Consider the following 22,906-nt stretch of genomic DNA (forward strand, 5'->3'; position numbering starts at 1 on the left):
GCAGCATGGCTCAGTAGAAAGAGCCTGAGCTTGGGAGTCAGAGGTCATGGGTTCGAATCCCAGCTCGGCCACTTGTCTGCTGTGTGACTTGGGGCAAGTCACTTCACTTCTCTGGGCCTCAGTTCCCTCATCTGGAAAATGGGAATGGAGACTGTGAGCCCCACGTGGGACAACCTCATTGCCCTGTATCCCCCCCAGCACTTAGAACAGTGCTTGGCACATAGTAAGCGCTTAACAAATGCCGTCATTATTATTGGGGGCTTCTTCCTCTTTGGTTTGGAGGTTGTTGAGGGGCTTAGCTTGGGCCTGACGGAGAGCCAGAACCATGGAAGATGGCAGGCTAGCCAGGATGTCGAAGGAACAGGCTCAGTCTCAAAGGATCCCCCTTCCCACTCTAGGCCTGTCAAAAGCCCGAGCCAGGGTCCCTTCCTTCCCAGTCCTCTGGGCACTGACCTTCGGCCGCCAGATTGAGCCGGGCAAACTTGCTGAAGACACTCTTGGTGGTGAAGTCCATGTGGCTGGTAGCCAGGCAGGAGTAATTGCCCAGGTCGGAGGCGTTGGTGCGGGCGATGTACAGGTTCCCCGTCATCTGGGAAACGAAGTGGCGTCCGTCGGCAGGGATGAAGTTGGGGAACTCATTCAGGAGCCAGCGGTATGACAGGCCTGCGGCGGGGGAGAGGCAGGGAGGGAGGGATGGCGGGGAGGCCCCTCCCGACCAACCACTGGACTGAAGGGAGATGGGGGAAGCGGGAAGGGCAGAGGTTCAGAGAGGGATGTGGTTTGGCCCAAAACCACCCAGCATGGAAGGGCCCAAAGTTCCATGTGACAACTCTTAGGCAAAGCTGAAGGAGAGCTGAAGGAACAAGGGTTCCCAGGGCAGGAAGAGGAGCAGATGTCCAGTCCCAGACCCCAAGTGGTTGGGAAGCCAGGCTTAGTGGCTAGAGCATGGGCCTGGTAGTTAGAAGGACCTGGGTTCTAATCCTGGCTCTACCACATGTCTGCTGTGTAACCTTGGGTAAGTCACTTCACTTTTCTGGGCCTCATCTGTAAAATGGGAATTAAGGGTGTGAGCCCCATGTGGGACAGGGACTGACTGTCCAGCCTCTTTAACTTTTTTCCACTAAAAGCTTAAAACAGCATTTGGAACATAATAAGTGCTTAACAAGTACCATAATAATAATTATAATAATAATTATTTTTATGACAGAACCCAGGGCGGTCTAGCTTTAGCCCACCCAAGAAGTCATAGGCTCCAGTCCTGCCAGGCCGAAGCTGGGCTGGGCTGTTTCACCTGGGCCTCACGCAGCTGCCCAGCAACAAGAAGGGTGGGTGATGATGATGATGATGGTATTTAAGTGCTTACTATGTGTCAAGCACTGTTCTAAGCACTGGAGAAGATACAAGGTAATCAAGTTAATCCCCTTCTAGGCTGTGAGCCCCCTTCTAGACTGTGAGCCCGTTATTGGGTAAGGACCGTCTCTATATGTTGCCAACTTGTACTTCCCAAGAGCTTAGCACAATGCTCTGCACACAGTAAGCGCTCAATAAATACGATTGAATGTAAGGTAGGTCACAGTCCCTGTCCCACATGGGGCTCAAAATCTTACTCCCCATTTTACAGATGGGGTGACTGAGGCCCAGAGAAGTGAAGTGACTTGCCCAAGGACACACAGCAGACAAGTGGTAGAGCAGGACTAGAACCCATGACCTTCTGACTCCCAGGCCTGTGTTTTCTCCTCTACGGTGAGAAGAAGACAGTATCGGGTTAGTGATGTCCCTGATATGCCCTCCCCCATAGCCCGACTCCTTCTGCTTTCCCTACCCAGACAATCAATCAATTGTATTTACTGAGAAGTCACTTTGTGCCGGTAATTACACTAAGCCCTTGGGAGAGTACAACACAGTATAACAGACATATCTCAGCAGGCCCCCTGCTTTGGGGTGGGCAAAAAACCCACAGCCCCCTCACCATCCCCTCCAACCTGGGGCCCTTCTCACCTGGGTAGTGGGCAGGGGGATTGCAGGGCAGCATGACCCCCCAGCCCTCGGTGATCCTCACTGGATCCCGCTCTTCCTTGGAGAACTCCTGCAGGACTGGAGCCAGACAGGGGAAGTGGCAAGAGGAAAATGGGGAAGAGGAGGGTGAGGAGAGGTGGGGAGAAGGGGAGGGCAGGTGAGGTGGAGGAGGAGCTTATTTGGAGCCAACCCCACTCCATGCATGTGGCGACCTCCCCACTCCTGCTGTGGCCCTCAACAGAGCCCTAGCAAAGGGAAAGTTACCCTACCCTGCACCTCCTCACTGTTGTGCGGGGCAGGCGGGCCGTGGGAGAAGCCAGGAGGGTCTCTAAGCCTCTGCTAGACCCCTCCCGCCCTGCTTCTCTAGCCCCCTTCCACTTCCCGAGGGGCTTACAGCCAAAGCGGAGGAAGGCTTCTCTGCTGACCACGGTGCCCAGGGCATTGGAGGCCAGGCACTGGTAGACGCCTGCATCCTCAGATTTTACAGGATTTGTGATCACCAAGTTGCCCCCGACCAGCTGGTAGCGGGAGTTGGGCTCCAGCTTCATCTCGGTGCCGTTCATCTTCCATCTGCAAGACAGGGGAGGGGGCGTGGTGGGAGGGAAGGAAGGGAAGGAGGGAAAGAGGGGAGGGAGGTAAGGAGGGACTCCTGGGTCCAAGCCACTTGCTGCCTGGGCCTGGTTGGTTCTGGGTCCGTGGCCCTGGACCCCTGGGATGAACCAGCTCTCCTTTTGGCCCTTCAGACCAAAGACCAAGCAAGGAACCCAGGCACCCAGCAATCTTCACAGGCTCCTGTAAGTCAACCAGTTGCTCCTCTCTGGTCCAGCCACAACTCCCTGTGGGCTGTCAGACCTCATCTGTTCCTTGGGGGCAGGGGGTTGCTCTCCTCCCATCTCCCTTTCCCCAGTCCCCTTGCTCCAGGGCTTGTTCTGTCAACTCCTCTTCCTCCTCCTCCTCCTCCTCCTTTTCCTTCTTCTCCTCCTCCTCTCCCTCCTCCTCCTTTTCTTCTTCTCCTCCTCTCTCTCTTCCTCCTACTCCTCCTCCCCCTCCTTGTCCTTCTCCTCCTCCTCTTCCTTTTCTTCCTCCTCTTCCACCCAGGGCACCTTGATGGAGCAGCCTAAACTGAAGGCCACAGAAGAGCAGGTGAGTTTCCTTCCTTTTGAAATTGCCCCACTCTCCTCTAAGGCCATTCGCCTCCTTTACCCCAGGGGAAAGTGTTGTGGGGAGGAAGGGCCCCAAGGAGCAGAGCTTTGCCTCAGTGGACCGAACATGCCTGTTAACCCGAGATGTGGCTCTGTCTCTTCCTCAGGCCTGGCCCTGGGGACCTGGAATCTCTTACCTGTAAGTGGCTGGTGGGCTGGCCCGGGCCCGGCAGGCTAAGGTGACCTTCTCCTCTCTCGACTCCTCGGGGAAGAGGGCACTGACTGGTTGGTCCTCAAAGATGGGCCCGTAGGTGCCCGGGGAGCTCTGGGCTGGACTCCAGGCTGGAAGGACAACAGCGACCACAGATTGAAGAAAATTGGCTCATTAAATGATTCCAGGGCAAATCAGTGCCTGGTGTTTTGGAATACTTTAGCTCATTCTCACCCACCCCTACCCCATATTGTTGGGAAAAATTGAAGAAGCAACGTGGCCATGAGCCTGGGAGTTAGAGGACACGAGTTCTAATCCCAGCTCCACCACTTGTCTGCTGTGTGACCTTCGGTAAGTCACTTACCTACTTTGTGCCTCAGTTCCCCCATCTGCAAACTGGGGATTAAGACTGTGAGTCCCATATGGGTTAGAGACTGTATCCAACCTGACTGTCTTATATCTCCAAAGTGCTTAGTAAAGTGCCTGGCACATAGTAAGCCCTTAACAAATACCATTAAAAAAACAAAACCGAAAAACACTGATCATCTTTTGTCTACCCCAGTGCTTAGTATAGTCCTTGGCACATAGTAAGTGCTTAACAAATACCATTAAATCCCCCTCCCAAAACCTGATCATCTTGTATTTACCCCAGTGCTTAGTAAATAGTTCATGGTAAGTATTTAACACATAGTAAGTGCATAGTAAGCACATAACACATAGTAAGCACTTAAATACCACCCCCCCCCCCCGCCCCGAAAAAACCTGATCATCTTGTATCTATCCCAGTGCTTAGTATTGGGATAGATGTATGACATATATATGACAAATATGCCATATGTCCCTGGCATATAGTGAGTACTTTAACAAATACCATTAAAAAAAGCAAAACCAAAAAATTCTTGTTCATCTTGTATCTACCCCAATGCTTAGTATAGTGCCTGGCTCATAGTAAGTACTTAACAAATACCATTAAAACATCCCCCAACAACCTGATCATCTTGTATCTACCCCAGCGCTTAATACAATGCCTGGCACATAGTAAGCACTTAACAAATACCATTAAAACAAACAAACAACCCCTCCCAGAAAAAAACGCTGATCATCTTGTAACTACCCCAGTGCTTAGTAGAGTGCTTGGCACATAGTAAGCACTTAACAAATACCTTAAAATACAAAAACAAAAAAACCTGAAGAACAGAGAAGTGATGGTTCTGGCGCGGAAGTATCTTTGAGGAGAAGATGGCACTGGGTTTTGGGTCCAGGCGTCGACTCCCACATCAGTGCTTCCTCCCTCCCAACTGCATGGTTTCTCAGTGACCGTCAGCCTGTAGTCGGTCATTAGTCAGTGAGTCTTGACTCTGCCAGTCCATCGGCCATGAGCCCATTTGTCAGTCTGCCCTCATTGAGGATCGATCAGCCGTTAATCCGTCATTCAGTCATCAGTTGTCAGTCCATCAGCCAGCACATCAGTCAGTCTCAGTCGGCCACCCCACTGATGTCAGCCATTCGATCAGCCATCGGCCAGTCCGTCCATCCATCATCAGCCAGCCAGTCAATCAGCCATTAGGCAGACAGAAAGTCAACAAAGCTTTTCCAAGGGCCCGCAAAGAGCACCTCTAGTAGGGGCTTGAGGGTGGGTCGCAGACTGATTGGAGGATGGTTGGAGTTCATCAGGGAAATAGTAATAATAATGGCATTTATTAAGTGCTTACTATGTGCAAAGCACTGTTCTAAGCAGTGGGGAGGTTACAAGGTGATGAAGTTGTCCCATGGGGGGCTCACACTCAATCCCCATTCTATAGATGAGGTAACTGAGGCACAGAGAAGTTAAGTGACTTGCCTAAAGTCACAAAGCTGACAATTGGAGGAGCCGGGGTTTGAACTCATGACCTCTGACTCCAAAGCCCGGGCTCTTTCCACTGAGCCATGCTGCTTCTCTAAGCTTCCTGGTGGAAGAGGTGACCTCAGCAGTGGCTTTAAGAGATGAGCAGCCCTGGTTGTTGTTTCCCTCTTCAGATGTTTGGGGAGGGGAGGTGGGATGGAGGCCGGTGACCGGGGGGACAGGAGGGGTATCTCCATGTGTCTGCCCCCTCCCCCCGCCCAGCACCAGGCTAACCCCCAGGGTTCAGAGAGGAACTCTTCTAATTGGCTTCCATCCCTGGAGCAGCTGGTTCCAAGGCTGCAGCAGCTGCTGGCAGGGGGGAAAGAGTCCTATTAGAGAATTAAAAGGGACCCCTTCCCCAGCCCCTATCCAGCTGTCAGTCCCACTCAGGGTGAGGGGAGAGACCCCTGCCCACTCCTGCAGCTGAGACTCAGCGCTAGTCTTGGGAGGGTAGTGGGGGGCAGCTGCTCTGCTAATCTCAGAGCAAGGAGCCTCCCTGGAAATGAGGACCATCCTGTGTTCCCCTTTGCCCCCCGTGCCCAGGCCAGCCTCAGAGATAGGACCACCATAGACAGCCTTGCAGGGGGACAGGTCTAATCCAGTGTTAATGACCCTGCTAGCAGCTGGAAACACAGCACTGAAGATTCATCACCAAAGGTTTGGCACCGAACAGATGAACCTGAGGCGCTTGATAATAATAATAACAATACTACTAATAATAACTGTAGTATTACTTAAGCACGTATTATGTGCAGGGCACCTTTCTAAGTACTGGGGTAGATACAAGATAATAATAATGATAATGATGGTATTTGTTAAGCACTTACTTTGTGCCGAGCACTGTTCTAAGCCCTGGGGTAGATACAAGGTGATCATATTGTTCCACATGGGGTTCACAGTCTTAATCCCCATTTTACAGATGCGGTAACTGAGGCACAGAGAAGTGAAGTAACTTGCCTGAAGTCCCACAGCTGACAAGTGGCAGGGCTGGGATTAGAACCCATGACCTCTGACTCCCAAGCCTGGGCTCTTTCCACTGAGCCTCACCGCTTCTCTGTAATCAGGTTGGACACAGTCCCTGACCACAGGAGGCTCACAATTTAAATGGAAAGGAACAGGATTTTATCCCCATTTTACAGATGAGGAGACTGAGGCACAGAAAAGTTAAATGACTTGCCCAAGATCACACAGCAGATGACACCTGTCTACTTGTTTTGTTTTGTTGTCTGTCTCCTCCTTCTAGACTGTGAGCCCATTGTTGGGTAGGGACCGTCTCTGTTGCCAATTTGTACTTCCCAAGTGCTTAGTACAGTGCTCTGTACACAGTCAGTGCTCAAAAACTATGATTGAATAATATAATAATATAATATAATGACATTTGTTAAGCGCTTACTATGTGCAAAGCACTGTTCTAAGCACTGGGGAGGATACAAGGTTATCAGGTTGTCCCACGTGGGGCTCACAGTTTTAATCTCTATTTTACAGATGAGGGAACTGAGGCACAGAGAAGTTAATTGACTTGCCCAAAGTCACACAGCTGACAAGCGGCGGAGCTGGGATTAGAACCCATGACCTCTGACTCCCAAGCACGGGCTCCTTCCACTGAGCCATGCTGCTTCTCTGACATATAAACGTATATGCAAATGTATATGCTCGAAAACTCAATACATATATTTCTACACTTATGCAAAGGCTACATATACATCTCCGCATAAATACATATTGTATGCAGGCACATACATATGCACACACACAGACACACAAACACTCATCCACTCTTTATGCCAAATCTCCAAAGGCCAATTCTAATTCTTGTTTATTCCTTCATGCATTAATTAATTCATTCATTTAATCATATTTATTGAGCACTTACTGTGTGCAAAACACTGTACTAAGCGCTTGGGAGAGTACAATATAACAACTAGCAGACACATTCCCTGCCAACAATGAGCTCACAGTCTAGAGACTCTCCCATCCCTGGCCTTCAGCCCAGAGTTGCCCCAACCAGACATGCTAACCCTTGAGGTGTAAGCAGGAAGGTTTGGAGCTGTGGGTTTGTGTATCACAAGAGGGAATCACTATGGGCAGGGAATGTGTCTGCTTATTGTTGTATTGTAATCTCTCAAGTGCTTAGTACAATGCTCTGCACACAGTAGGTGCTCAATAACTATGATTGAATGAATGAATGAATCCACAGAAGGCCTGGGTTTATGAGCTCCTTCTCCAGGTGCCAGTCGTCACCCCATATCCTGGCTTCACGTTGTCTTATTCAGGATTGTTCAATTTTCCACTCCCCAACATCAGGAGCAGCCCCTGTGTCCCGGTTCTCTTCCCATTGCCTTGGGGGCTTTTCAGAAACAGTATGAATGGTGAGCAGGCAGCCGGAGAGCCGGAGCATCGGTTGGGCTCCCAAGCCAAAGTGTCCACCAAGGACCCCAGGCGTTCTACTATTTCATCATCAGCATCATCAATTGTATTTATTGAGCGCTTACTGTGTGCAGAGCACTGTACTAAGCGCTTGGGAAGTACAAGTTGGCAACATATAGAGACAGTCCCTACCCAATAGTGGGATCACAGTCTAAAAGGGGGAGACAGAGAACAAAACCAAACATACTAACAAAATAAAATAAATAGAATAGATATGTACAAGTAAAATAGAGTAATAAATTTGTACAAACATATATACATATATACAGGTGATACACATATATATATTTCACTGTCCCCACTCCATCATTGGCCGGCCCCTTCCCTCCACCGACCATGACTTTCCTGTCAGACCTCTCCCTCGGGGTCAAGATCAATGACCGGAGAAGTCACAGGGCAGGATGAGGACTCCTTCCCCTCTGCTCAGCCCCGAGACCTTCCCCTCTTCCCTCCTCCCCCTCTCAACCCCCCGGGCCTCAGACTGATTCATTCTCTCTGGCCACAGCTGGGTGAGCATGGGTCTGGAAGAGACTGGGGACCCTCCAACCCCCTGGATTTGCTTTTGTCTTGCCCCCAAACTAGATAATTGCCTCTGAGTTGGGCCAGTTTCCCTAAGGGGCATTAGAGAACAATGAGAGGCTCAGGAAGGCCAACAGCCCCTGCCACTCTCTGCTTGGAATGGCAGAGGGGGAGCAGCAGTGTCAGAGGGACCTGGGTTCCAATCCTAGCTCTGTCACTTGTCTGCTGTGTGACCACGGGCAAGTCACTTCACTTCTCTGTGCCTCAGTTACCTCATCTGTAAAATGGGGATTAAGACTGTGAGCCCATGTGAGACATGGACTGTGTCCAACCTGATTAGTTTGTATATTCATTCAATCACATTTATTGAGCACTTACTGTGTGTAGGGCACTGTACTAAGTGCTTATACATCACCCAGCACTTAGTACAGTGCCTGGTACTTTGTAAGCCCTTAAAAAATACCATTAAAAAAAATGAGGATAGCTTGACATCCTCCCCTAGAGGGGTAAGGAGTTCTCCCTTGGAGGGTGGGAGACGGACACCCAGAGATGCCAGGATTCTCTGGGTTAGGAGAGCTCTCATCCTGCCAACTCTCCTGCCTCCACCCATCCCAGCCACTCCTTTCTGCATCGTCCTAGACAACCCAGAAGTTCCTTTCAGGTCTAACCTCTCACTTCTGTTTCCTCTTGAGATTTTAACCACCTTCAAGGTCCAAGCCCAGGGCTGGGAGTTGAGTCTTTCCTCACTGGCCTAAGACACAACACCATCATCATCATCATCAATTGTATTTATTGAGTGCTTACTATGTGCAGAGCACTGTACTAAGCACTTGGGAAGTACAAATTGGCAACGTATAGAGACAGTCCCCACCCAACAGTGGGCTCACAGTCTAAAAGGGGGAGACAGAGAACAAAACCAAACATACTAACAAAATAAAATAAATAGAATAGATATGTACAAGTAAAATAAATAAATAAATAAATAGAGTAATAAATATGTACAAACATATATACATATATACAGGTGCTGTGGGGAAGGGAAGGAGGTAAGATGGGGGGATGGAGAGGGGGATGAGGGGAAGAGGAAGGAAGGGGCTCGGTCTGGGAAGGCCTCCTGGAGGAGGTGAGCTCTCAGCAGGGCCTTGAAGGGAGCAAGAGAGCTAGCTTGGCGGATGGGCAGAGGGAGGGCATTCCAGGCCCGGGGGATGACGTGGGCCAGGGGTCGATGGCGGGACAGGCGAGAATGAGGTACGGTGAGGAGATTTGCGGCGGAGGAGCGGAGGGTGTGGGGTGGGCTGTAGAAGGAGAGAAGGGAGATGAGGTAGGAGGGAGCGAGGTGATGGAGAGCCTCGAAGCCCAGGGTGAGGAGTTTCTGCCTGAACACCACCAGAACTCTCTCTGTCCAACCCAATTTGCTTGTATCCACATCAGTGCTTAGTACATAGTGCTTCACACATACCACTTGGATTTTCCCTTTTGCATGATACCTCACCAACCTTGTCTTCAGCCATCTCCTTTCCCTCTTAACCTGTCCACTAATTCTGCTGTATAGAGAAGCAGCGTGGCTTAGTGGAAAGAGCCCGGGCTTTGGAGTCAGAGGTCGTGGTTTCAAATCCCAGCTCCACCAATTGTCAGCTGTGTGACTTTGGGCAAGTCACTTCACTTCTCTGTGCCTCAGTTACCTCATCTGTAAAATGGGGATTAAGACTGTGAGGCCCTCGTGGGACAACCTGATCATCTTGTAACCTCCCCAGTGCTTAGAACAGTGCTTTGCACATAGTAAGCACTTAATAAATGCCATCATTATTATTATTGTACTCTCCCAAGCACTTAGTACAGTGTTCTGTTCATAGTAAGCACTCAATAAATAACCATTGATTTATTGATTGATTGATTCCCCCCGGCCCCCCTCCTCATTTGTAAACCTTCTCTCAATGAGAGACTTTTCCTCAGCAGCTTGAGCAGACAAATCTCTGACAGTTAGCTGGTTAGCAGGTTCTTTCTGAGTGCTGCCATCGAGGAGGGCCTTAAACAAGGAGCTTGGGCTCCTGTGAAATGAACATCGAATTTCTGCCTTCACAGAGCTTGCCAGCTGCTCTCTTCTGCCACACTCAGTTTAAGCCCCAATTTCCTTCTTCCTTACTTTCCTAAATGGCTCTCAACCGGTGTAGTGCGTGGGTACTCTCAGCCAATTGATCCATGGAGGAAGGCAGTGGAGCAGAGCGAAAAACACACTGCTCTGGGAATTGGCACACTTGGATTCTCATCTTGGCTATGTCTCTGCTATGGTGGTGCCCTTTGTGTGACATCAGGCAAGTCACTCAACTTCTCTGTGCCTCAGTTTCCTCAACTGCAAGGTGGGGGTTCAATAACTTTTCTCCCTCTTCCTTCGACTGTGAGCCCCATGTGGGATGGGGACTGTATCTGGACTGATTAACTTGTATTTGCCCTACTGCTTAGCACAGTGCTTGACACATGGTAAGCACTTAATATATACAAAAAAGTGTGGATAATAATAATAATTTGTTAAGTACAAGACAATCAGGTTAGATACAGTCCCCGTTTCACTTGGAGCTCACAGTCTAAGGGGGCAGGAGACTAGTTATCAAATCCCCATTTCACAGATGAGGAAATCGAGGCCCAAAGAAGTGAAGTGACTTGCCCAAGGACCCACAGCCATCAGATGACAGAGCCAGAATTAGAACCCAAGTCCTCTAACTCACAGGCACGGGCTCTTTCCATTAGGCCACACTGCTTTGTAGCTAGTTATCGTTCAATGCCCCTGCAGGCTCTAGTAGGTCTCTTACCAGAAAAAGAGAGAATTGCTAAAGATGCCAGCACCAATTCTGCAAGGAGTTCCATCGCCTGCCTCTGAAGAGCCTCTCAGGCTGGAGAACAGGAGACTTTAGTCAAGGCACTGGGACACCAGGACCCAAGGCAGAAGAAAGTCCTGGAAGAGAGGGAAAATTGAGAAGGACGGTCAGTCGGATGATGGGCTCAGGGACTTTATGAGGAGCAGTTTACCCAACCAGGGAAGCTGGGCTGCCCACCCCACTCTTTGCCCTGTAAATCACCCCCCTCTCCCCCAACCACCCTGGTCCTCCCTCTCACCCACACTCGGTATCCTGGGACTTGGACTGAGCCATCGGGTGGTGTCTCCACAGCTGGCTGGGGCCACCACTCTTTGATCTACAAACAGCAGTCACATCAGTTTGGGGGCAGTACAGCGTTGTTTGTTTTTTGTTAATGGTATTTATTAAGCCCTTATTATGTGCCAAGCACAGTACTAAACACTGGGGAGGATGCAAGGTACAAGATCAGATGGTGGCTGAAGCTTCACTGACTGACATAGTTTGGGGAAGTGGAGCGGGGGCGTTGAGGGGGGACCGTCATGTGGAAAGAATGAATAAGTCCATCATTCACTTCTGGGACAGGCCCCGCTTCTCCATGGAGACCTGCTTGTCTTGGGAGTCCAGTAATCCCAGCTCTGACGAGACCCCCAGTCCAGCCCTCCCTCCAGAAAGACATGCTTACCCTTACCCCAGCCCAGGCAGACCATGGTTTCTCTCCTCTGGCAAGCCTAGGAAATCCTCACAACAGTCAGGAAGTTCTACATAAGTCCAACTCTAGCCCTATAGCTGCAAACTCAACTCAGGTTTCTGTGATGCAGACAGGGTTTGCTTGTCCACTGCTTCTGCCTCTAAATAGCCATTCAGAGATTTGAGGTGAGCTGGAAAATTGTCCTTAGCTACCTCTTTTTCAGGCAAAGGGAGGTGGAGAGTGTAAGCTCATTGTGGGCAGGGGACGTGCCTGCCAATTCTATTGTGTTGTACTCTCTCCAGCACATAGTACTGGTCTCTGCACATTTGATGAGGATGATGATGGTGGTGGTGGAAAGCAGAACTGGGGCAGGGGCATGGTGGTGGGTGTTGGGGGCTGCGTTTTGTCCAACTCCCCTGATGCTATTTCTTATATTTCCCCCTCCATAGACAATGTCTCACAAGGGCTTGGCTCAGGTTCCTCTGTTGGCTTCCTTAGCATCTCCTGTGCCTTCTCTTGGAGCTGGGAAAATGTGAGTGTGTATGTATGTTGGGGGGGGGGGGGGCACGGAGGGGAGGGCACTTGGCAGGGGCAGCTGGACTGCTCCACAAGGAGCAGCTTCATTAATGCTTTCCACTCAGGCGAGCTTCAGGGGAGACTCCATAAACCCAGGCAGGCAGACCTACAGAAGCACTAATCCTCGCTCCCGAGCCCCAGGGAGAGGAGCTAGGGCCATTAACAAGGACTTGCTTCCTGGTAGAGTGCCTCTGCAAGATCATTACAGGCCCCTGGGGTGTCTGAGCTCCCCCTGCTTCTCCCCAACTCTGCAACCCCCTCCGCTCTACTCCCCTTGCAGGTTAAACTACTTCCACCCAGCAGGTCAGGCACATTCCTGGATGGGACTTCCAGAATCCTGCCTGAGACCCAACCCTTCTGGCTCAGCTGTCCCTGGTTGGGCTGGAGCGGGTCCCCCGGCCCAGAATACCTGAACAGGACCTGGGTCTGGCTATGAACAGAGGCAGACTTGGGCTGGCCTTCCAGAGGGAGAAGCAGCGTGGCTCAGTGGAAAGAACACGGGCTTGGGAGTCAGAGGTCATGGGTTCGAATCCCATCTCTGCCATTTGTCAGTTGTGTGAACTTGGGCAAGTCACTTAACTTCTCTGAGCCTCAGTTACCTCATCTGTAAAATGGGGATTAAGACTGTGAGCCCCACATGGGACAAGCTGATCACCTTGTATCCCCCCAGCGCTTAGAACAGTGCTTTGCACATAGTAAGCGCTTAACAAATGCTATCATCATCATCATTATTATTATTCTGATAACAACAATAATAATAGTGGTATTCGTTAAGTGCTTACTATGTGCCGGTCCGTACTAAGTGCTGGAGGGGATTACAAGCAAATTAGGTTGGGCAAAGTCCCTGTCCCACATGGGGCTCGCAGTCTTAATCCCCGTTTTACAGATGAGGTAATTGAGGCACAGAGAAGTGAAGTGATTTGTCCAAGGTAACACAGCAAGCAAGTAGCAGAGCTGGGATTAGAACCCGTGACCTTCTGACTCCCAGGCCTATTCTTTATAAAAATAATAATAATGATGGCATTTATTAAGCGCTTACTATGTGCAAAGCACTGCTCTAAGCGCTGGGGAGGTTACAAGGGGATCAGGTTGTCCCACGGTGGGCTCACCATCTTAATCTCCATTTTACAGATGAGGTAACTGAGGCCCAGAGAAGTTAAGTGACTTGCCCAAAGTCACACAGCTGACAGTTGGCAGAGCTGGGATTTGAACCCATGAACTCTGACTCCAAAACCCGGGCTCTTTCCACTGAGCCACGCTGCTTCTCCAAGGCCATGCTGTTTCTTCCCTCTGCAAGCCCCACATTCCCCCTTCCCCCCAGCCCTGGCCCTGGAGGCCCGAAAGTATGGACAACAGATGTTTTGCATCAGGATGGATGATCAGGGCTTTTGGGGTTCAGCCTTGCCACCCAAAAGGCGGAAAGTGGGGCTAACTAGTGTTCGGCTTTTAGGTCGGGGTTGCAGTTGTAGTGGCAGTGGCAGCAGCTGCTGTTGTTGGGATGGAACAAACACCGTTCACTGCTGGCTGCCACTGTTCTCTGCCACCACAGGTGATGGTGCTGGACGGGGCGGGGACAGTTTGGAAAGGTGGTATTGGGGGGGTCCCAACAGGGTGTCAGCCCTCCCAACTCCTCTCCACCTCACTACCATCTCTCTCCTCTTCTCATTTCTCATTCCTCTTTCCCTCTTTCTCCCTTCTCTTCCCCATCACCCTTCTCCTCTCTCCCTAAAGAAGTAGCATGGCTAGTGCTTAGAACACTGTTCCAGCGCTTAGAACAGTGCTTTGCACATAGTAAGCGCTTAATAATAATAATGGTGAAGCAGCGTGGCTCAATGGAAAGAGCACGGACTTTGGAGTCAGAGGTCGTGAGTTCAAATCCCAGCCCTGCCACTTGTCAGCTGTGTGACTTTGGGCAAGTCACTTCACTTCTCTGGGCCTCAGTTACCTCATCTGTAAAATGGGGATTAAGACTGTGAGCCCCCTTGGGACCACTTGATCACCTTGTAACCTCCCCAGCACTTAGAACAGTGCCTTGCACATAGTAAGCGCTTAATAAATGCCATTATTATTATTATTATTATTAATAAATGCCATCGTTATTATTATTATAGTAAGAAGTGGATAGAGCATGGGCCTGGCAGAAGGTCATGGGTTCTAATCTCAGCTCCACCACTTATCCGCTGTGTGACCTTGGGCAAATCCTTTCCCTTCTCTGTGCCTCAGGTACCTCATCTATAAAATGGGGATTGAGACCGTGAGCCTCCCTTGGGTCAGGGACTGTGTTCCACCTGGTTTGCTTGTATTCATTCATTCATTTAATCATATTTATTGAGCGCTTACTGTGTGCAGAACACTGTACTAAACGCTTGGAGAGTACAATTCAGCAACAGAAATAATCCCTGCCCACAACAGGCTCACAGTCTAGAAGGGGGGTGACCCAAGCACCGTTTTAACACTGGAGTATCATTCAAACAGATCGGATACAGTTTCTGTGTATCTACCCCAGCGCCTAGTACAGTGCCTGGCATGTAGTAAGCTCTGAACAAATATCAAGATTATTCCCTTTATCCCCTCTCTGTTCTTTCTCTGGCTCCAGCTCCTTAGGCTCTGTCCTCTGGAGACCCCTCCACCACTCCCTACTCCTGCCCCTTTCTAGAGGAGAAAGTGTACAGCAGGGACGGAGCCCCACTTGGGGTTTCCTCTGGTCTAGACAGGGATCACTACTTGCTGTCTGTCCCTCATCTAAGTGAGGCTTAGGGGCAAAGGCTGCTGGCATTGATGATATCCTGCATGAAAGATGACTGTGTTAATGGTAGACTGGTTGCTTCTCCTCCCTCCTCTTCCTTCCTCTCCACTCCCCTCTCCTCCTTCCCCTTCTTCTCCTCCTCCCACTCCTAAGTGCAAAAATGTAGTTTCTCCCTCAGAACTGGGCAGATGCCTAAAGACTCTGTGGAGTAGTCCAGTCAGCCCTGCACCCCCCTGACCTGAGCCCCTGAGGGGTCCAGCCTCCCCACTTTCCAACCCATGAACATATCCCACCGAGGACCCCACCCAATCCTTGGCATTCCCCCTATTTGCTCAGCATTTCCATTTCCCTCACCTCATCCTGACCGCTCTGACCAGAGACTCAGGCTTGGTTTCCACTAACTGAAACCTTTAATCCATCAATCATATTTACTGAACAATTCCTATGTGCAGAGCACTGTACTAAGTACTAGGGAGAGTACAATATAACAGCTGGTATTCACCTGCCCTTCAGAGCTGGATGCTCTTAGGATTGTCTCTATTTAATAATAACAATAATAATGATGATGGCATTTATTAAGTGCTTACTATGTGCAAATCACTGTTCTAAGTGCTGGGGAGGGTACAAGGCAATCAGGTTGCCCCACAGGGTGCCCACAGTCTTAATCCCCATTTTACAGATGAGGTAAGTGAGGCACAGAGAAGTTAAGTGACTTGCCCAAAGTCACATAGTTGACAATTGGCAGAGCCGGGATTTGAACCCATGATCTCTGACTCCAAAGCCTGTGCTCTTTCCACTGAGCCATGCTGCTTCTTGTTGCCAAACTGTACTTTCCAAGTGTTCAGTACAGTGCTCTGCATACAGGAAGCACTCAATAAATACAATTGAATGAATGAATGAATGCATCCTGGGTCTCTGTTACTCCCTGAGTTTAAAGCCTCTTTGGAAGCTGCTTTGGCTCTTGCACTTACTAGAGAAAGAGTTGGAGTCCTCAAGAAGTAACCTGCTAAAAAGTACCCAGATATCTAGAGAACATGATAACTGTCAAGGAGCAACTGAGGCCCAGGGGTTTGAGGCCTATTAATAATAATATTAATGATGGCATTTGTTAAGCGCTTACTATGTGCCAAGCACTGTTCTAAGCACTGGTTCATTTGCTCAATTCAGGATTCTGCTAGCCTGGAGATTTGTGAAGACACGGCACCTTTCTCCCACTTTCTAACGGTCCAGGCTAGATTAGATGCAGTCCTTCCATGAGAAGGGGGCATGGATGGTATGACCTCAGCTAGAACCATAGTCCAAAAAGGGACCTCAGAATGTCATTCAGACAGGAGGAAACCTCAAGCCAGGTGGTCCTACCTGTATATTCCAGATTCTGGGGAGGGGCTGCCCTCAAAGGCTGTGCCTAGGAGATGGTCGAGTGAATGGCCACGGGGGAATCCTGAAGAACAGCAATTGTGGTCATCCCTCCTCCCCCATCATAACAGCCTGCCAAGAGACCCCAGACAGATTGGTGTTTTCCCTCCTCTCCCTGTTGGGCTTCTCTTCTGGAGAGGAGCTAGCCAGTAGCAGGGGTGCAGGAGGGTGCAGGTAATCTCTTGCCCCGGCTCATAGGTCCCTGCAATCCCCTTAAGAGGCCGATTTTCTCCTTTCTTACTCCCCATTCTCTGTCGGGTCCTCCAGGAGACCTGATTATTTCAGAAGTTCCTGAACAAGCCTCTGTATCTCACCCCCAGCCCAGGCAAGGAGATGGAGACCAGATGTTGCAGGGGGTAGGGTGGGCAGCCTGGGTATGGCAGTATTATTATTATTATCATCATATCTATTAAGTGTTTATTATGTATCAAGCACTGTTCTAAGCTCTGGGGTAGATACAGGACAGAAACAGTCCGTGTCCCACATAGGGCTCACAGTCGAAGTAGGAGAGAGAACAGGCAGTCCACCACCTTGACCCCTCCTACCTCTTCTCTTCTGTCCATCTACAATCCAGCCTGCACACTTTGCTCCTCTAGTGCTAACCTCACTGTGCCTCCATCTCGCCGCTGACCACTAGCCCACGTCCTGCTTCTGGGCTGGAGTACCCTCCCTCCTCAAATCCACCACACAATTACTCTCCCCCTTTCAAAGCTTTACTGAAGGCCCATCTCCTTCAAGAGGCCTTCCCAGACTAAGCCCCACTTTTCCTCATCTCCCACTCCCTTCTGTGTCACCCTGACTTACTCCCTTTGCTCTTCTCCTCTCGAAGCCCCGCAGACTTATGCAATTTTACTTAATTTATTTGTATTGCCTTATTGTGTTACTTATGTGTGCAATTTTACTTTATTTGTATTGACAATAACAATAATAATAATGATGGTATTTGCCTGTTGTTGGGTAGGGACTGTCTCTAAATGTTGCCAATTTGTACTTCCCAAGCACTTAGTACAGTGCTCTACGCACAGTAAGCACTCAATAAATACGATTGAATGAATGAATGTTAAGTGCTTACTATGTGCCAAGCACTGTTTTAAGCACTGAGATAGATACAAGATAATCAGGTTGTCCCACGTGGGGCTCACAGTCTTAATCCCCATTTTACAGATGAGGTAACTGAGGCACTGAGAAGTTAAGTGACATGCCCAAAGTTTCACAGCTGACAAGTGGTGGAGCCAGTATTAGAATCCATGTCCTCTGACTCCCAAACCCGGGCTCTTTCCACTAAGCCACCCTGCTTCTCTGTCTTGATATCTGTTTCCCCACCCTCTAGTATCAAAGCATGTTGTGGGCAGGGAATGTGACTGTTTATGGTTGTAATATATTCTCCCAAGAGTTTATTACAGTGCTCTGCACACAGTAAGTGCTCAATAAATACAAGTGAATGAATAACAATAATAATGGTATTTGTTAAGCGCTTACTATATGCACTGTTCTAAGTACTCGGAGGGATGCAAGGTGATCAGGTTGTCCCACGTGAGGCTCACAGACTTAATCCCCATTTTATGGATGAGGTAACTGAGGCTCAGAGAAGTGAAGTGACTTGCCCAAGGTCACAAAACTGACAAGTGGCAGAGATGGGATTCGAACCCATGACCTCTGACTCCCAAGCCTGTGCTCTTTCCACTGAGCCATACTGCTTCCCTACTGAATGAATGAATGAATGAAAGGTACTGAATCCCCCTTTTCCAGTTAAGGAAACTGAAGAACAAAGAAGTGAAATGACTTGCCCAAGGTCACACAGCTAGTAGGTGGCAGAGCAGGGATGAGAACCCAAGCCCGTGCTCTTTCATTAGGCCACCCTGCTTCTCAATGGGACATGGGAGATGACAAGGAAGTGGGGACTTCTGCGGGGCCGGGGGGATGTGACCTCAGCAGATGGCCCCAGTTTCCAGCTCATTCTCTGTTGGGTCCCCACTGGGGAGGTAAGGGAGGTTGGGGAGGTCATAGAGACCGGGCCTGGAGAACAGGGAAACTGACTCCAGTTTCTTAGGCTCCCACCCTCAGTTGGCCATCTCCATCCTCGACATCTCTCCCAGCACCCCCACACAACTCCAAGGCCCACTCACGGGTTGGGGAGGCGAGTGGCATGGCAGACATACAGTGGCTTTTCCGTGCCCTCTAAGGGCAAGACCAGAGGGGCAGGATCCTACTTGATACCAGCTCTGCTTCCTCTTTTAGGGTGGGCAGGAGAGGCCATTGAAACATGGTTTGGGGGAAGGAGAAATTCATTTACCACTTGGATCAGAAAATTGTATTATCTCCTGGGAAGAACCTGGGGGAAGATCATTGACATCAGCATTTCTACCACTTGCCTGACCTAAACCAGGGGAGTATGAAGGTGGCATTGGCAATATTAAGTACTTGCTTAGAAGGGTCAATCAAACAATCAATTAATGGTATTTATGGAGCACTTACTGTGTGCAGAGCACTTGTACTAAGCTCTTGGGAGAGTACAATACACAGGATTTGGTAGACATGTTCCCAGCCCACAAAGGGCTTACAGTCTAGAGGGAACACTGGAATTCCCTTCTCCATTCCATTCCTAATAATGATAGTATTTACTAAGCAGTTACTATCTGCCAAACACTGGGCTAAGCGCTGGGGTAGAAACAAGATCATCAGGTCAGACACCATCCCTGGCCTTCACAGGGCTCACTGTCTAAGGGGAGGGTGAACAGGTATTGAATCCCCATTTTACAGGTGAGGAAACTGAGGGCCAGAAAAGTAAATGACTTGCCCAAGGTCACATAGCAAGCACATGGCAAAGTGGGTCTCCCCCTCCTGTACTCTTTCTGGAGGGCATACTGCTCCTCTTAGTTGGTGGACTGCCTAAGCATGAGCAGACCTGGGATCTGCAACTGAGGTCTACTGGCCAGGAAAGAAAATGTTTTGGCAGCTGAGCCTTTTGAACCAGTACAAGTTGGGTCACAGAGACACCTGAAAATGTCCTTAATCACCTGTACCCGGGGGCAAACTCATTCCCCTTGGTCCTAACCACCCCAACCCTATACTTGTCCTGGACCAAGATTGGCAGAATCAGTGTCTGCTCAGAGCCAGGGAGAACTTTCCTGATTATCCAGCCTCTGACAGGTCTCTGAGACCGAGTGAGGAAAGAAGGCAGCGTGGCTCAGTGGAAAGAGCCCGGGCTTTGGAGTCAGAGGTCATGGGTTCAAATCCCGGCTCCGCCAATTGTCAGCTGTGTGACTTTGGGCAAGTCACTTAACTTCTCTGGGCCTCAGTTACCTCATCTGTAAAATGGGGATTAAGACTGTGAGCCCCCCGTGGGACAACCTGATCAGCTTGTAACCCCCCCCAGCACTTAGAACAGTGCTTTGCACATAGTAAGCGCTTAATAAATGTCATTATTATTATTAAGGCAGCTGGCTCTGGGGAGAAACAGGGGTTGGGGAGTACCAAGGCTGTATCTTTCCACAAATGTGCCAGGGCAGTGGCAAAGACAGAGGTGGATGGGGCTGGTGGCTCGAAGTGACATCATTTTAACAATGGCTGCTCTCGTTGGTGCCTACGCAGCTGTGCTTGGCAGGCCGAGGGCAGTCCGAGGGCAGGTTGGGGGCCAGGAAATCCTGGCTCCACTTCTGGTCTCATCATTTCTAACTACTGCACAATTTCCACCCTTACTAACTCTGAAATACCTCTCTCTGACCACAACCTTCTCACTTGCCTCCTCTCTCCCACTCCTCCCCCGTAAATCTATATTACTCCCCCACAGAGACCTCCACTCTCTCGACCCCATCCATCTTTCTCAACGCATCACACACCCCACCTAGCCTCCCTACCCACTCTACCTACTCTTGATGACCAAATAGATGCTCTCAATTCCACCCTCTCTACTCCTCAACTCACTCACTCCCCTATCCCTTCATCGTTCTCTCACCACTAACCCAAAGCCCAGATCGCCTCCACTGTCCACTTCCTTCCCTCTATTCTTGAGCTGCTGAATGCTGCTGGCGGAAACCTAAACACCAGGACAGCATTTTCCACTCTAAGTTTATCCTTTCTTGCCTTAATTCTGCCCTCACCTCTGCCTGGCAAAACTATTTCTCTTCCCTTATTGACACCCATGCCCATCACCCTCATCAGCTGCTCCGGATATTTAATCCCCTCTTCAGGCCCCCTGTTCCTGCTCCCCCTTCCCCATCTCTCACCCGCAATGATCTGGCCACCAACTTCATTAGGAAAATTAACACCATCAGGTCTGAGCTCCCCAAAATCACCTCTCTCCCTCCTCCATCCCCCTCCTCTTGACCCCCTCTTCTACTTTCCCATCCTTCCCAGCAGTATCTTCAGAGGAGATCTCTTCTCTCCTCTCAAGTGCCACAACCTCCACCTAAGCTTCAGACCCCATTCCCTCCCACCTTATAAAAACTCCCACCTCTTCCCACCTCCCCTCCTTAGCTTCTGTCTTCAACCACTCACTCTCCAATGGCTTCTTCCCCTCTGCCTTCAAACATGCCCATGTCTCCCCCATCCCCACAAAAAACCCTTCCTTGACCCTACAGCCCCCTTCAGTTATTGCCCCATTTCCCTCCTACCCTTCCTTTCCAAACTCCTGGAGCAAGTCATCTATACTCGCTGCCTTGAATTCCTCTCCTCCAACCCTCTCCTGGATGCCCTCCAATCTGGGTTCCATCCCCTCCACTCCACTGAAACTGCCCTCTCAAAGTCACAAATGACCTCCTTCTTGCCAAATCCAATGGCTCCTACTCCATCCTAATCCCCCTCAACCTCTCAGCTGCCTTTGACACTGTGGACCATTCCCTTCTCAACACTTTATCCAACCTTGGCTTCACTGACTGTCCCCTCCTGGTTCTCCTCTTAATAAATAATAATAATAATAATAATAATGGCATTTGTTAAGCACTTACTGTGTGTCGAACACTGTTCTAAGTGCTGGGGGGGGTACAAGGTAATCAGGTTGTCCCACATGGGGCTCACAGTCTTAGTCCCCATTTTAAAGATGAGGTAACTGAGGCACAGAGAAGTTAAGTGACTTGCCCAAAGTCACACAGCTGACAAGTGGTGGAGCTGAGATTAGAACCCATGACCTCTGACTCCCAAGCCCATGCTCTTTCCACTGATCCACAATGCTTCTAATTTCTAACTCTTATTTCTTTGGCCATTCATTCTCAGTCTCCTTTGTGGGATCCTCCTCCCCTCCCATCCCTTAACTGTAGGGGTTCCTCAGGGGTCAGTTCTTGGTCCCCTTCTATTCTGTATCTATACTCATTCCCTTGGTGAACTCATTCATTCATTCATTCAATTGTATTTATTGAGTGCTTACTGTGTGCAGAGCACTGTACTAAGCGCTTGGGAAGTACAAATCAGCAACATATTGAGACGGTCCCTACCCAACAATGGGCTCACAGTCTAAAAGGGGGAGACAGACAACAAAACAAAACAAGAAGATAGGTGTCAATACCATCAGAATAAATAGAATTATAGCTATATACACATCATTAATAAAATTGAGTAATAAATATGTACAAATAAAATAAATAGAGTAATACATTTGTACAAATATATGCAAGTGCTGTGTGGGGGAGGGACAGAGGGCGATAGGGAGGGAAGGAGGAGGAGGAGAGGACAAAGGGGGTGCTCAGTCTGGGAAGGCCTACTGGAGGAGGTGAGCTCTCAGTAACTCTCATTTGCTCCCAAGGCTTCAATTATCATCTCTACATGGATGATACCCAAATCTATATCTCCTTCCCTGTTCTCTGTCCCTCCCTCCAGGCTGACATCTCCACTTGGATGTCCTCCCGTCACCTAAAACTCAGTATGTCCAAGACTGAGCTCTTTATCTTCCCCCCCAAACCCTGTCCTCTCCCTGACTTTCCCATTACTGTGGGCAGCACTACCATCATTCCCATCTCACAAGCCCGCAACCTTGGTGTCATCCTTGACTCCGCTCTCTCATTCACCCCGCATTTCCAATCTGTCACCAAAACCTGCCGGTCTCACCTTCATAACATCACCAAGATCTGCCCTTTCCTCTCCATCCAAACTGCTACCATGTTAGTACAGTCACTCATCCTATTCCGACTGGATTATGCATCAGCCTCCTTTCCGATCTCCTCCTGTCTCTCCCCACTTCAGTCTATACTTAACTCTGCTGCCGGGATTATCTTTCTACAGAAATGCCCTGGGCATGTTACCCACCTCCTCAAAAATCTCCAGTGGTTGCCTATCAACCTCTATATCAAGAAAAACTCCTCACTATTGGCTTCAAGGCTCTCCATCACCTCGCCCCCTCCTACCTCACCTCCCTTCTCTCCTTCTACAGCCCAGCCCACACATTCCGCTCCTCTGCCACCGCTAACCTCCTCACTGGGCCTAGTTCTTGCCTGACCCAC

The 22,906-nt window shown here is 49.7% G+C and overlaps 1 protein-coding gene across 1 annotated transcript in view; it reads right to left on the reverse strand.

The window, feature by feature from the left end:
* The window catches only part of CNTN2 (contactin 2), a 55,698-nt gene that overhangs the window by 22,681 nt on the left and 10,111 nt on the right, over window positions 1–22,906 (reverse strand). Inside the window, exons 2-6 of the mRNA XM_038749736.1 lie at window positions 11,005–11,147; window positions 3,356–3,500; window positions 2,411–2,586; window positions 1,999–2,094; window positions 454–663 (exon numbers count right to left, since the gene is read on the reverse strand). Of these exons, the coding sequence (XP_038605664.1) occupies window positions 454–663; window positions 1,999–2,094; window positions 2,411–2,586; window positions 3,356–3,500; window positions 11,005–11,059 (682 nt within the window). The 5' untranslated portion in view covers window positions 11,060–11,147. The remainder of the gene's footprint in view (window positions 1–453; window positions 664–1,998; window positions 2,095–2,410; window positions 2,587–3,355; window positions 3,501–11,004; window positions 11,148–22,906) is intronic.

This window comes from Tachyglossus aculeatus, chromosome 7, assembly GCF_015852505.1.
Source record: "Tachyglossus aculeatus isolate mTacAcu1 chromosome 7, mTacAcu1.pri, whole genome shotgun sequence".
NCBI lineage: Eukaryota > Metazoa > Chordata > Mammalia > Monotremata > Tachyglossidae > Tachyglossus > Tachyglossus aculeatus.